At 41.8% G+C, this 12,801-nt stretch overlaps 1 protein-coding gene across 1 annotated transcript; it reads right to left on the bottom strand.

Moving 5' to 3' along the window:
- Positions 1 to 413: 413 nt before the first annotated feature.
- LOC119857314 (hatching enzyme 1.2-like) lies at positions 414 to 11,805 on the bottom strand. Its single transcript, XM_038406084.2, is given in 11 exon segments — positions 414 to 633; positions 997 to 1,219; positions 1,450 to 1,565; positions 3,017 to 3,144; positions 3,365 to 3,446; positions 4,744 to 4,764; positions 4,767 to 4,921; positions 5,967 to 6,084; positions 7,662 to 7,802; positions 11,476 to 11,500; positions 11,737 to 11,805. Coding segments are annotated over 11 exon segments (1,206 nt in total). The 3' UTR covers positions 414 to 505.
- Between the last annotated feature and the right edge of the window lie 996 nt (positions 11,806 to 12,801).

Consider the following 12,801-nt stretch of genomic DNA (forward strand, 5'->3'; position numbering starts at 1 on the left):
TTCATTTTCTTTAAAAAAGGCAAGTTCAAGAATGTTCTGTCTCAGTTCCGTGCCCACTGAAACCAACCCTCTTACACAGATATTTGAAATGCAGACAGATTGCAGTACAAAATTAACTTAAATCATCTGGAGAAACAATTTGGAGAATTCTGCCTGTGTACCAGCCAGGGTAGAAAAAGAGGGGGCAAGTTAGGGGTGGGGAGAGAAGGGGAAGGTAGGTGGCAGAAGGAGCAGAAGGTCTGCTATACCTCATTCTCCACTGGTGAAAGACTTTCTGGGAGTAGTATACCTTAAAAGTGCCCCTTTTGCAGCTTTAACTCGTGTCTGGATTGGGCAGAGAAGAACCTTGGGCAGCCCTGAAGTTCTCAATGGGCACAGTGAAGAAGCATGCCCTTCCAGTTTGATAATTTGACATTCCAAACAGCTGCTGGATATTCCACAGTGACCAGAATCCATTTGATTTGCCATTGCTTCTATCTCCAGGGCAGCCCTACAGCAGGTAACCTCAGCTCACCTTGGATCCTTCTGGTGCTATCATTATCCAGGCACAGTCTGTTAGCGGAGGATAGTGAGAAGGATACAGTGGAGACTCAAATTTCCCATTCATGGCAGTAAAAGTCTTGCCACATTGCACTGGGAACAGAAAAGGGATTAAATGTATATGTGGACCCCCTTATGCACAAACACACACAGATGCCCACAGAAGTGTCCACACATAAACCTATGCACACATTGACATGGATTATGCCTTACAAGGAGGCCTCCTTATGCCACTCTAGCAGCATAAAGAGGGGTTGAGCAGCCCGTACAAAATACACCCAATGAAGAATTTTTTTCCAACCATTGTAATGGCCACGACTTGCATCATCATTGCTCAAACATTTTACATTTCATTTGTTTTGCATTTGATTTAAAATAATCATCCACAGCTCTGAGGCATAAATGAAAGTTGTCAGACATGGTCTCAGGCCTTACTGGGAGAGACTGAAGACTTACCAGAACTGTAAGAAGCCTTAAATTTGGGCAATGTGGTGCCATCACTGACCAACTCCACAAGCATCATGTTCCCAGAAGATACTACTGAGGGGAGCTGCGTTGGTTGACACAATTTGTTCAGAAAGACAGTGTCTTTCCTGCTGCCTCCGTCATAAACCAGAATGTGGTTGGAAGCACAGTCTGAGGAGGACTGGATATATAAGGAATTAAACTGCAGGAAAATCTGGAGAAAAGATCATGGAAGGATTTACCAACACAGCTCCAACTCTTCCAACAGTTTACTCCTAGCAGCTGAGATGATTTTATTATTAATTCATTGCTCAAGTAAAACTATTCATCTAAAATATTTATCTAATAAGTTCAATTGTCATTTATAAGAGTACCTGGAAACTGATTGCACACTTAGCCCTCAATAGTTAGCAAAGAGCATTTCATTCCATAACCACTTCTTACTTTATTTGCTGGGATACGAATCAGCCATACAGAGTTGGTATTTCTGGGGTATGATGACTGGTAGATAGTAGAGGAAAAACTTCCAGTCAAATTAGAGAGTAAAGTGCTATGGATCCCTGAGGGTGGAGAGAATGAAAAGATCTTAATGATACTGGATGCACAGAAAAAGCAATAATAGAATTAAGTGCTCGGTATGATATACACACTCTTAATTTCCAGACAAAGTAATGAGTCTGATATGGAAACACATGTAAAGGAGGACAGTTTAGTTTGGCTTCTTACAAAGGGTTGGAATCCAGAAGGGAATGTCTCCTTCTGATTATCTATAACCACTAGGGGGCAGATTCACTGAACCTGTTGTAGGGTGGTAGAAATGACACCTCCATATGCTAGCCTGGTCCCCTGTTCCACTGGGAGGATTCACGATGAGGAATGGTGGCCAATACTGAAGCTGCAACACTTTATCAGGGTTTTCCTAGTGAGGAGGACAGCTTTAGTTGATGGCTGAGGCTATAACAACTATGGGATAGTCTGTGGCTACAGAAAAGCCCTGTTGATGAAGGCTACTGAATCAACACATCCTTTGGCCTACCTGGCTGTACCACATTCTTAGCCTGGGCCAATCCACAACAGCTGTCTACTGTTGCAGCCTCCCCGCAACCATCTGTTGCCAAGGTCTTTACCCATACAAGCTGTTATGGGATCTAGGGTGGATCTTGCCCTATATATACTTTCCAGGGTGAAATTCACTACTGTGCATGGGGCCAGCAAAAGGGCAGAGATGCACCAACTAAGCCTTCCATAAGCCCTATGTGCAGAGGTTTGCATACCTGCACTAGGGTAAATTTTACCTCTGTATGCTATCCTCTGTATTGGTGGTTCTCAATCTATTTACCATTGTGGGCCTCATATGCAGCTCGTTATGTGGGACGCATTCACACAATATATATATATATACTACCTGTATGGCCCTGAGGATTCATATGGGCTGCAGCTGTGTGCTGACTGGGCTTCAAGCAGCCTGCGGGTTGAGAACCACTGCTCTATATGCTTAAATTAAACAGAGTTGAGAAGGGGGCTTTTGATTTTTCTTTGTTTGGCTGGTTATTCCAGAGGATCTTTCCTTCCATCTTGCTCATTCTGGAACCTTTTCCGGAGGAACTACCTCTTGTCATTCCAGAAATGCCATCCATGTCCACAAATGGCTTTTAAAATGTGAATTACTGCATAGATATGTGCAAATGTCTGATCTCTACACAGGCTTTCCCCAACTGGCCAGCTGATTTGCAAAAAACAATGTGTTGAGCAGTTACATTTTTTTAAATGCTGCTCTATCAGTTGGGTTTCACATTTCAGTCATTTTTATCAAAGATGGCAGTTGTCTTCTAGGGAGCATATGCCAACCAATCCACAGATCTGCACCATGAACTCACAGGCCTGGAACCTGTTGCATATTGATTGTATTGCTCCATTCAGAGACTGTACAAAATATATTTATTTTTAAAGCATGAGACCATAGCACAAGAGTGGATTAAAATGAATAAGGAATAATATTGGGCTTACTTACCACATTCATATAACTTATTGATTTTGGCCACATCTAGGTTACTCAGTCCAAACCTCTGTCCAATGGGCACTGTGCTATCAGGGAATGGAGTAATGGTTGCCTTTCCAGATGTATTGGAGAAAGCAAACCTGTAATGATATGAGGCGTAACACCCTAGAAGTTCATTGAATTATTTCATTGTTTTGCCTTCAAAATGCTGCAGAGTTATTTAATTTGAACTGTTGTTGAATGTAATATTCTGAAAAATATACTTTTAAATTAAACACTGCCTTTTTATATTTACAGTTCAGATGCTACTAACCAATCAGTGTTTGATAATGTAATATCAACCTAACCTCATTCTCTTACCTGTGATAGTGCATCACGGAGGAATAGTCATACTTCAGGCCCAGGTTATTAGCTCTGGTTGGCTTAAAGTGATAAAAATCACCTGTCAGTTACAATATATCATGTTTTAAAAAGTGAATCATAGTCCAATAACAAACTAAATCAGCATAGCAACAATTTCTACTTCTACGTCAAATCAACATAGCATCCTTCACACACTGCTTTGCAGTAAGAGACAATCACATACTGAGATAAGGTAATATGCTTTTAGATCTATGGTTACAGTCATCTACATTTGTGTATCTGGCATTGCACATGCAACCCACTAGTCAGTATGTGATTTGCATCCACCTCTGTGCCCATATTGTCTGTGGACTGGGCACAGGTTGGGTGTGTAACACACTGTGACCTGTGGGTCACCTAAACTCTCTGCAAGTTCATATTGAATGGGGAAGGATGGCCATGAGGTTAAGGAACTGGCCTGGGACTCAGGATATGGGGAGGAATTCCTAGTTCTGCCACAAAATTCCTGTATGCCAATTTAATTACCTGTGCCTCAGTTCTCATCTGTAAAATGGGAGTAAATAGCACTTCACTACCTCACAACACAGGCAACCGGCTTCTTCCTTTCCCTGGGGGTGCTCAACCCGCACTCAGCCTCAGGCCCTACTCCCACTCCCACCCCTTCCTGCCCCCGCACCACCCTGCCCCTGCTCTGCCCCGCCTCCTCCTGCCTAGTTCCGCCCCTCCCCTGAGCACAACCCGTCCCACTCCTCCTCCCTCCCCTTCAGCGCCTCCGGCACTCCGTGGAACAGCTGATCTGCAGTGGGTGGGAGAGCGCTGGAAGAGAGGAGGAGGAGTTGATCAGCGGGGCTGTTGGTGGGTGGGAGGTGCTGGCGGGCGGTACTGGCTGCCTGTGGGTACGAAGCACCCACTAATTTTTCCATGGTGCTCCAGCCCTGGAGCACCCACAGAGTCAGCGCCTATGCCTCAAGGGGTGTTGTGGGGCTAATATACTTCCTTGCCTCTCATGGTGTTAATGGAGGGATGATACTATGGAGATGGTGACCCATATAAATAGATAGAATAAAGAATGGCAAGAAATTACAGTGCAGTGCTTCTATTTTCAAACACAGAGATGAAGAGCTAGTTAAATTCCATATTCAAATGATCATCAGGATGAGACATTTACAACTGGTTTACTTTTTCATCTTTTTTCTGGGCACTTAATAGGAAGGCCAGCTCTGCACTCTTGCACAGTCAGCCTCTGAGAGTGGGGAATTTACTTTGAGGAAAAGTACAGATTCAGAACGTTATACTTTAGGCCTCAGAACAGTTGAGTTAATATAATTTCTCTCTCTCTCAGTCAATCGAGTTCAAGTATATAATATGGTACATACCTGGACTAATGTACTGCCATGCATCACTACATATTTGTCCCTGTCATTCCTGTTCTGTTCATGCAGCATCCCTAGTGCATGGTTTAGTTCATGCTGAATGATTCCTTTTCTCATACAATCCCCTTTGCACACTGATACCACCTGGGAACCTCCAACCTTTCCAAAGTAAGACCAGCAGCTAGAGAATGAGAGAATATCATTCAGAATTCGCCATTGAAACCCGAAGGCTGGTGCTAACCCTAATTGCAATCCAGCTGACTGGTTCAGGCCTGCTGCTGCAGAAAGAATCACCTGTGCTGGCTAGCAATATCTTTCTGTTCCTGTGGGAGTTTTTGTTTTTGTTCTTGCCCAGTGATTGGACTTTTCAACCAACATTAGTGTGCACTTTGAGCTGGTTTGTAGCTATAATTTTACTCTTGAACTGAATCCATAGAAGAAATAAATTGTTAAAAACTCTTCAAAATGTGTGAGCTGTGAACAGCATGTGGAAACTGCAGTACCTGTAACAGTTACCATACCAGCCTAGGAACATTGACAAAGTGAACTGGGATAATAGCATTTCATTTCCAGAGAAATGGGTAAAAACCCCACTTTTGATCACAAATGCATCCGATGAAGTGAGCTGTAGCTCACGAAAGCTTATGCTCTAATAAATTTGTTAGTCGCTAAGGTGCCACAAGTACTCCTTTCTTTTTGCGAATACAGACTAACACGGCTGCTAACTCTGAAAAGTGAAAACAAGTCTGTTAAAGTTTCTACCTGCTTCACTAACCAATTCAGTAAGACTGGCTGTCTGTATTCAAGAAGGGCCAAGGCTATGCTTGCTTTGAGTCAGGAACAGTGACTTGATCCAAAGTCCATTGAAGTTAATGGGAGTCTGTAGGGATCAGATTCCGTTATAACATCACGGGTGCTGAAGGTCAGAATTGAGTTTCGTTGGTTGTGTTGGGTAATAAGCATGAAAGGAATAGCAGGAAGTGCCATATGTCAAGATACATGGTCTATGGGCAAAGCTGTTATGGAGAGGTAGGACTGGAATAGCAGGGGGGCTGCAGATCAAGATTAAGGTGCATCAACAATGTCAGGAATTCTGATTGCTTAGTGCCTATTTTACCTGCTCTGGATCAAGCCAATGAGTAGTCCCTCATGTCTAGGAGTACTCATTTTACTCAAAATTAATTTTATAAATCAAAAAGCGACAGACTCATGGCACTGGCACCTACCCATCCTTCGGAGAAATATATATATAGTCAGTTTCCGTTGTGCGGTCTACAAAGTGAATACAAGTCAAGGTCTCATACTCTTGGATGCCACCAACAATCAGAGCTTTCTCTTCATGAGCTGGGGGAGGAATAGATATAGTGCTTAGTTGATATAAACCTGTGTGTGTGTGAGAGAGAGAGAGATACTTTAGGGCAGCAATAGCCTAGTTCTGTGGCACTAATAACTTGCCAGAAGCCATAGGGCTGCATCTAATAACAAATATATTACATAATGAACAAACATTCTAGCTGCAAAGCTGAAATAGGGGTCTGATCCTGAAAGTGCTCTGCACACAAGGCTCCCATTGACTCCAATGGGACTCCCTACACACAGCACTGGCAACATCAGGCTCTAAGGCAAGATCTTTAGAATATCATAGCCCAGACCCTGACTTAAGAAGAGGCTATGTATTTGAGACCATAGAGCCCTGTGTGCAAAGTTCCATCACCCACGGTGAAGGTGTGGGAGCAGCAGCTCACCTCAGGGTCTATCTGCCTTATCTCCAACTGACCTGTTCCTCACTTGGTTCCTATTGCCTAACAGCAAGTGCAGGAAACTAGGCACCAATCAGCTAGCTCAGCACAAAGATCAGGTAGTGTTGAGTGTTCATATGCCCATGTGGGAGGTCACAGGAAGAAACTGGAAACCTCCTTCTCCCTGTGTTTAAATGGATAGGGGGAAAAGGAATTGCTGAGATCCAACTCTAACACCTAGGGTGCGGGAAGCCCTCTAAAGAAGGAAGAATGGAAAGAGCTGGAGGGAAAGTTGTGTCCCATTGTTGGCCTTCCAGCATCCAGGGAAGTGGAAAACCTTAGGAGGGTACCAGCGGGCAGTTGTGTACAAGTAAAGTCCACAAAACCTACTGCATATGTTGTCTTAAGAGGCCAGCTTCAGGGCCAAATGTTACATGTGGCATCAGGAGTGATCTACAGAAAAAATAAGTTTGTGCAGAGGAGTCCGGATGAATGAGAAAATCTACCTACCACACATTCACCACTGTAGCATCTGGCCCAGGGGAAGAGGCTGGGAGAAAATCTTCCACAGAAGGCCGTATCCACAGACTTTTGGTGGATATGTACTGGAGGCAGGATGGCCCGAAATCCTGACTGACCCATGCTCTATTAAAGCTTAATCCATTTCTGGCTGGGAGGAAGGGCATCTCTTGGTTCTCTCCTCTACTCCATGCCCACAAGTGTTGGCCTGGCATCTGGAAAGGAGAGGACTTTCACCTCCCTATATCTCCTCTTTTTCCCTCTTTCTTCCCCTCTCTCTCTCTCTTCGCCTCTTGACTGTTGGGAGGGAGAGATTTTCACCTTTTTTCTCTTCTCTCCTGTGTGTGTGTGTGGGGGGGGAATGAGGTGGGGGAAAGGTGAGGAAGCAGTCCAGTGACTCATTCTATCCTACGGGAAGGTGTTTGGGGAGAGGCAGGTGTCTCCTCTCCCTTTTTCAGCCCAGTTTCTCTACAGCTATTTGACAGAGCCAGCAGAACATTAATTAGTGCAACACTTAACGTAGCCACATCATTGTGCTGAACGTTCCATGCTGAATACAAGTCCTATGCTCTCAATAGCTCCTCATGGGCAGAAAAACTGGCCCAGAAGGCTGATAGTTGGCTACTCCTCCCCCATGTTAGCAATGTTAGAATGAAATCTTACTGTAGGAAGAAGAGATGACATAGGGGATGACGACGAGTCCATTAGATGACTTGGGCCAAAAGCACCAGTTAAATGGACAGACAATGGCATTGCGATGTCTTTTGGGGGTAATGTCACCTTCATATAAACGGGTCTTGCTGCCTGTGTAGATGAAAAAAACCTGTTACTGTCAGTTAAAAAATACTTAAAAAACAGAACTGTGTGCATCCTACTGTACATATAGTGACTGAAATTCCACCAAGGGCCTTGTTCTGCCAATGTTAGAACAAATCACAGGTGATTCCTAACGGCAAGAGAGCCCACTAACAGAACTTCAGACTATACCCCAATTCAGAACACCTTTGAAGTCTGGGAAGTCCATGTCTGAAATCAGACATGTATCCTAGCTTCACGGCTCAGGCTGATCTTTAATTATAAGATTCTGAAGGTTAAATCAAAATGACAATCGACTTCAGGTCTCGTAACTAGCAGCATTTGAGACCCAGTAACTATGAATGACCCCAAAATTCAAGCCAAAGCCACTTAGTTTCATCTTTCCATCCAAAAATATTCAGTGCATAGGTTTTGCTTCATTTCATAGCTAAACAGAGTGTCACTTGGCTTCATATAAAATGGACCCCCTTTTATGCTTGCAAGATTTGTGAACCTGGCAAACTTTTCAATTAATCTGGTCTGAGTTTCCATTTTGCAACAAAACCTGGAACAGGTTACTTCCTTGTGGTTTGAGGATTTTGTTGATATTTCCATAGCTCTACTTACAGCAGTGGGAGCAAGGCATGCACACACAAGGTCAACAGAAGGAGAAATCTGAGAACAACGAGTTCTGTATAATACAATGTAATTTAAACAAACTGAGTCATACTTTCAATACAAGGTTCTGTCAATCCTTCCAGGGATTTTTCCTAGTCCTGCTAAATTTATAAAGGATAGCTCATGTAAAGAATCATAAGAAACGAATTCACTGCATTTTATTTTAAATTGATTACCTTTATTGGATTTTAAAATTAAACTAAAAATGGTTTCTTCTTCACTCTCTGGGAAGACAACTCCTGCAAGAGATATCAAGGATGTGAAACTTCTTATGCTTGAACAGTGTGAGAAAATATGGATTATAAAACTATAGCACATGGGTACCTGGCATGTTCTTCTCAATATCAGGGAAAATTCTGACCCTACTGAAGTCATTGGGAATTTTGCCATTGATTTAATGGGGCAAGAACTATATCCTTTGTGATGGTATAACAGTATAAAAGGTAAATCTATTATAACTGTGTTCTTTCCTATAATAGTTATCCCTGTCCTCCCTTCCATGCTCTTCCTATTGTTAGCTACACTCACCTGGTTTTAGTTCTAAATTAATTGTAAACTCTCTGGGGTAGGGACTCTTTACTATGCATTTGGAAAGGGTTCAGAACAAAGGGACCCTGATCCTGGCTCAGACCTTTAGGTACTACTACAATACAAATAATAAGTCAAAAAGCAGTTTATGATTATTCAGAATGGAAGGTGCTATATAATTAGACTGATATAATTAGATATTATTGAGGACCTGATTCACCACTGTCTTGAACTTTGTGTCATCATTTATACCTGAGCAAAGTGGGTGTAAAATGCTCCCAAATCTGAATTTTGCACTCATGCTGGTGGTAGCATTTTTCACCCATTCTGCACTCAATTTGTAGAGGTGTAAATGAGGCAAGAGGATTGCAGTGGAGAATCAGGTCCTAATAACCCTTGTAGCCAATCATTTGCCCTTTCTTAAAACCCATTTTATATGATCTCTCTCAAAAATGGCCTCATTTGTAAACATCCTAATTATATAATATAGACATTTTAAAACTATTGTGCACAATAGTATAATACCTAATCATTCTTTCAGTGTTCTGAGGACAAATGGCTCTAGCTTACAGTTCAAGATGTCCTCATATGCTCCCTGATGTCAATTATAACCATCCCACCATCAACCTCAGCCTGGACCAGTCCACACAAGAGATCCACTTCCTGGACACTACGGTGCTAATAAGCGATGGTCACATAAACACCACCCTATACCGGAAACCTACTGACCGCTATTCCTACCTTCATGCCTCTAGCTTTCATCCAGATCACGACCACACGATCCATTGTCTACAGCCAAGCTGTACGATATAACTGCATTTGCTCCAACCCCTCAGACAGAGACAAACACCTACAAGATCTCTATCATGCATTCTTACAACTACAATACCCACCTGCTGAAGTGAAGAAACAGATTGACAGAGCCAGAAGAGTACCCAGAAGTCACCTACTACAGACAGGCCCAACAAAGAAATACAGAACGTCACTAGCCATCACCTTCAGCCCCCAACTAAAACCTCTCCAACGCATCATCAAGGATCTACAACCTATCCTGAAGGACGACCCATCACTCTCACAGATCTTGGGAGACAGTCCAGTTCTTGCTTACAGACAGCCCCCCAACCTGAAGCAAATACTCACCAGCAACCGCACACCACACAACAGAACCACTAACCCAGGAACCTATCCTTGCAACAAAGCCTGTTGCCAATTCTGTTCACATATCTATTCAGGGGACACCATCATAGGGCCTAATCACATCAGCCACACTATCAGAGGCTCGTTCACCTGGCGCATCTACCAATGTGATATATGCCATCATGTGTCAGCAATGCCCCTCTGCCATGTACATTGGTCAAACTGGACAGTCTCTACGTAAAAGAATAAATGGACACAAATCAGATGTCAAGAATTATAACTTTCAAAAACGAGTCGGAGAACACTTCAATCTCTCCGGTCACTTGGTTACAGACCTGAGAGTGGCTATCCTTCAACAAAAAACTTCAAAAACAGACTCCAGCGAGAGACTGCTGAATTGGAATTTATTTACAAACTGGATACAATTAACTTAGGCTTGAATAGAGACTGGGAGTGGATGGGTCATTACACAAAGTAAAACTATTTCCCCAAGTTATTTCTCCCCCCCACCCCACCCCCCACTGTTCCTCAGACGTTCTTGTTAACTGCTGGAAATGGCCCACCTTGATTATCACCACAAAAGGTTTTCTTCCTCCCCCCCACGCCCTTCCTGCTGGTAATAACTCATCTTAAGTGATCACTCTCCTTACAGTGTGTATGATAAAACCCATTGTTCCATGTTCTCTGTGTGTGTATATAAATCTCCCCACTGTATTTTCACTGAATGCATCCGATGAAGTGAGCTGTAGCTCACGAAAGCTTATGCTCAAATAAATTTGTTAGTCTCTAAGGGTGCCACAAGTACTCCTTTTCTTTTGTGAATACAGACTAACATGGCTGCTACTCTGAAACTTCCCTCTTATGTGGACTGTGTATTAATTTCCCACATGCACTAAACAACTTGCCTCAATTAAAGCTATTCTTAGAAAACTGTTAAGAAACTCAATAAAGATTAAAAAGTAATTGCAAAAAAAGTAAAGCTTCTATTTGAAGTTCATGATAAAAGCAAAGGCTTTCATCTGGAAGCAGAGGGGAAGGATGACAAGAACGCTCTAGAAACTAATGGCAAAGTGTTGTAACTTCATACCAAGGGAGCCCTAATAATGGAGAATTAATAATGGACATTAGGAGAGAATATTTCCTATTTAAGAAGCAAAAAATAACAGGGTGCAACACAAGTACCATTTAGGAATAGTTGTAACCTGAAGCAGTAAGATATGCCAAGCTCTTTGCATTTTATGTACTTTAAATGTAAATGATTTCAGCTCAGTAAGAGGGCTGATACATTCCTGGTTTTTTGATTACAGTAATTTTCTAGTATTGTATAAATCACACTTACCTTCATAGCTTTGTTCAGTGTTCACCTGCAAGAAAAATACATTTTTTTCACATGCCAGTTCTGTCAGAAATGTAACACATCTGGAAAAAGGGAAACTGAAAAGAATCAAAACATTCAGATTAATTAAAAATAATTGTCCAACTTACTTCCTAGCATGTTAAAAGGGTGGAGGGTGGGAAAGGTATCCCAGCCATCCAGCAAAGAAATAAAAATCACATACAAGAAACAAATCTGAGAATGGCTCTGCTGTTTTACTCTCACCTGGATAGGGAAGCCTACACTGAAGTAAAAGTGAGATGCAAAAAGGACTAGTTGAATCTTCAAGTCCATCCTCAACCTCTGAAAACTTGTCTTGAATAGTGACTATGACTCACAGTTCTGGAGATACCTATTTAAATTCTTTGGTACCTTGCTGTGCCTCTACCAGATTCTGACTATTCATGAACGAAGAAGGTGTGGCCAATCAGTTGTCTGGAACAGAGAATTAGAGAAACAATGGACTTTAAAACAAACATGAGAGATCTCTGGAGAAAGGTGTCCAGAGCCTTATCGCAAATGTGGAGGGACACTGTCAGATGAACATTAATACAATTTTAAAACATCATTACAATACCTTTGGTTATTAAAACTAAAATAATTTAGCAATTCTAATTCACTTTTCTCCATTTCTCCATATCTACTGTTTTCTTATTTTGGCATTTTACTCAGCTAAGACAGTGAAAATAGACTAGTCAGTTTCATCTTAGTTTCTAATCAGTTTCGTTCCAATTCTCATGCATTATCAAAAAGCTGCTCCATCTGGGTTAGGAATACTACAGGGAAAGAGTGAATGCCAAACAAAAATGGTTTTCACTAACATAAAATATTTGTAACACTTATATTTAATATAAAATTTGGTAACTTACTTCCCCAAAACCATACATTTTTGATTTAAAATGACTGATTCTGACAGTTTCCTTTTCAAAAACAATGCTGATTTTAATCTCATCACAGGAGGATTCTAACAAGTGGAAACACATACTTCCAAAAAATAGTCCAGATAATAATCACTGTGTTGTCTGTCTTTTAAGCAGCTGTAGGCTATACATTAAAGGCTTAATATTATAATAATTGTTCATTGACTGCAAGTTACTCAGATTTAAGTACCACGCAAATTACATTTCCACATTAAAGCGTTTGGCAGGCTTGGATCAATGGTAGATTCAGAATTTGAGAATAGGCATATACCTCTTTCTTTAGGTTTCAGAGTAGCAGCCGTGTTAGTCTGTATCCATAAAAAGAAAAGAAGTACTTGTGGCACCTTAGAGACTAAAAATTTATTAGAGC

This window comes from Dermochelys coriacea, chromosome 6 (genome assembly GCF_009764565.3).
Source record: "Dermochelys coriacea isolate rDerCor1 chromosome 6, rDerCor1.pri.v4, whole genome shotgun sequence".
Lineage (NCBI taxonomy): Eukaryota > Metazoa > Chordata > Testudines > Dermochelyidae > Dermochelys > Dermochelys coriacea.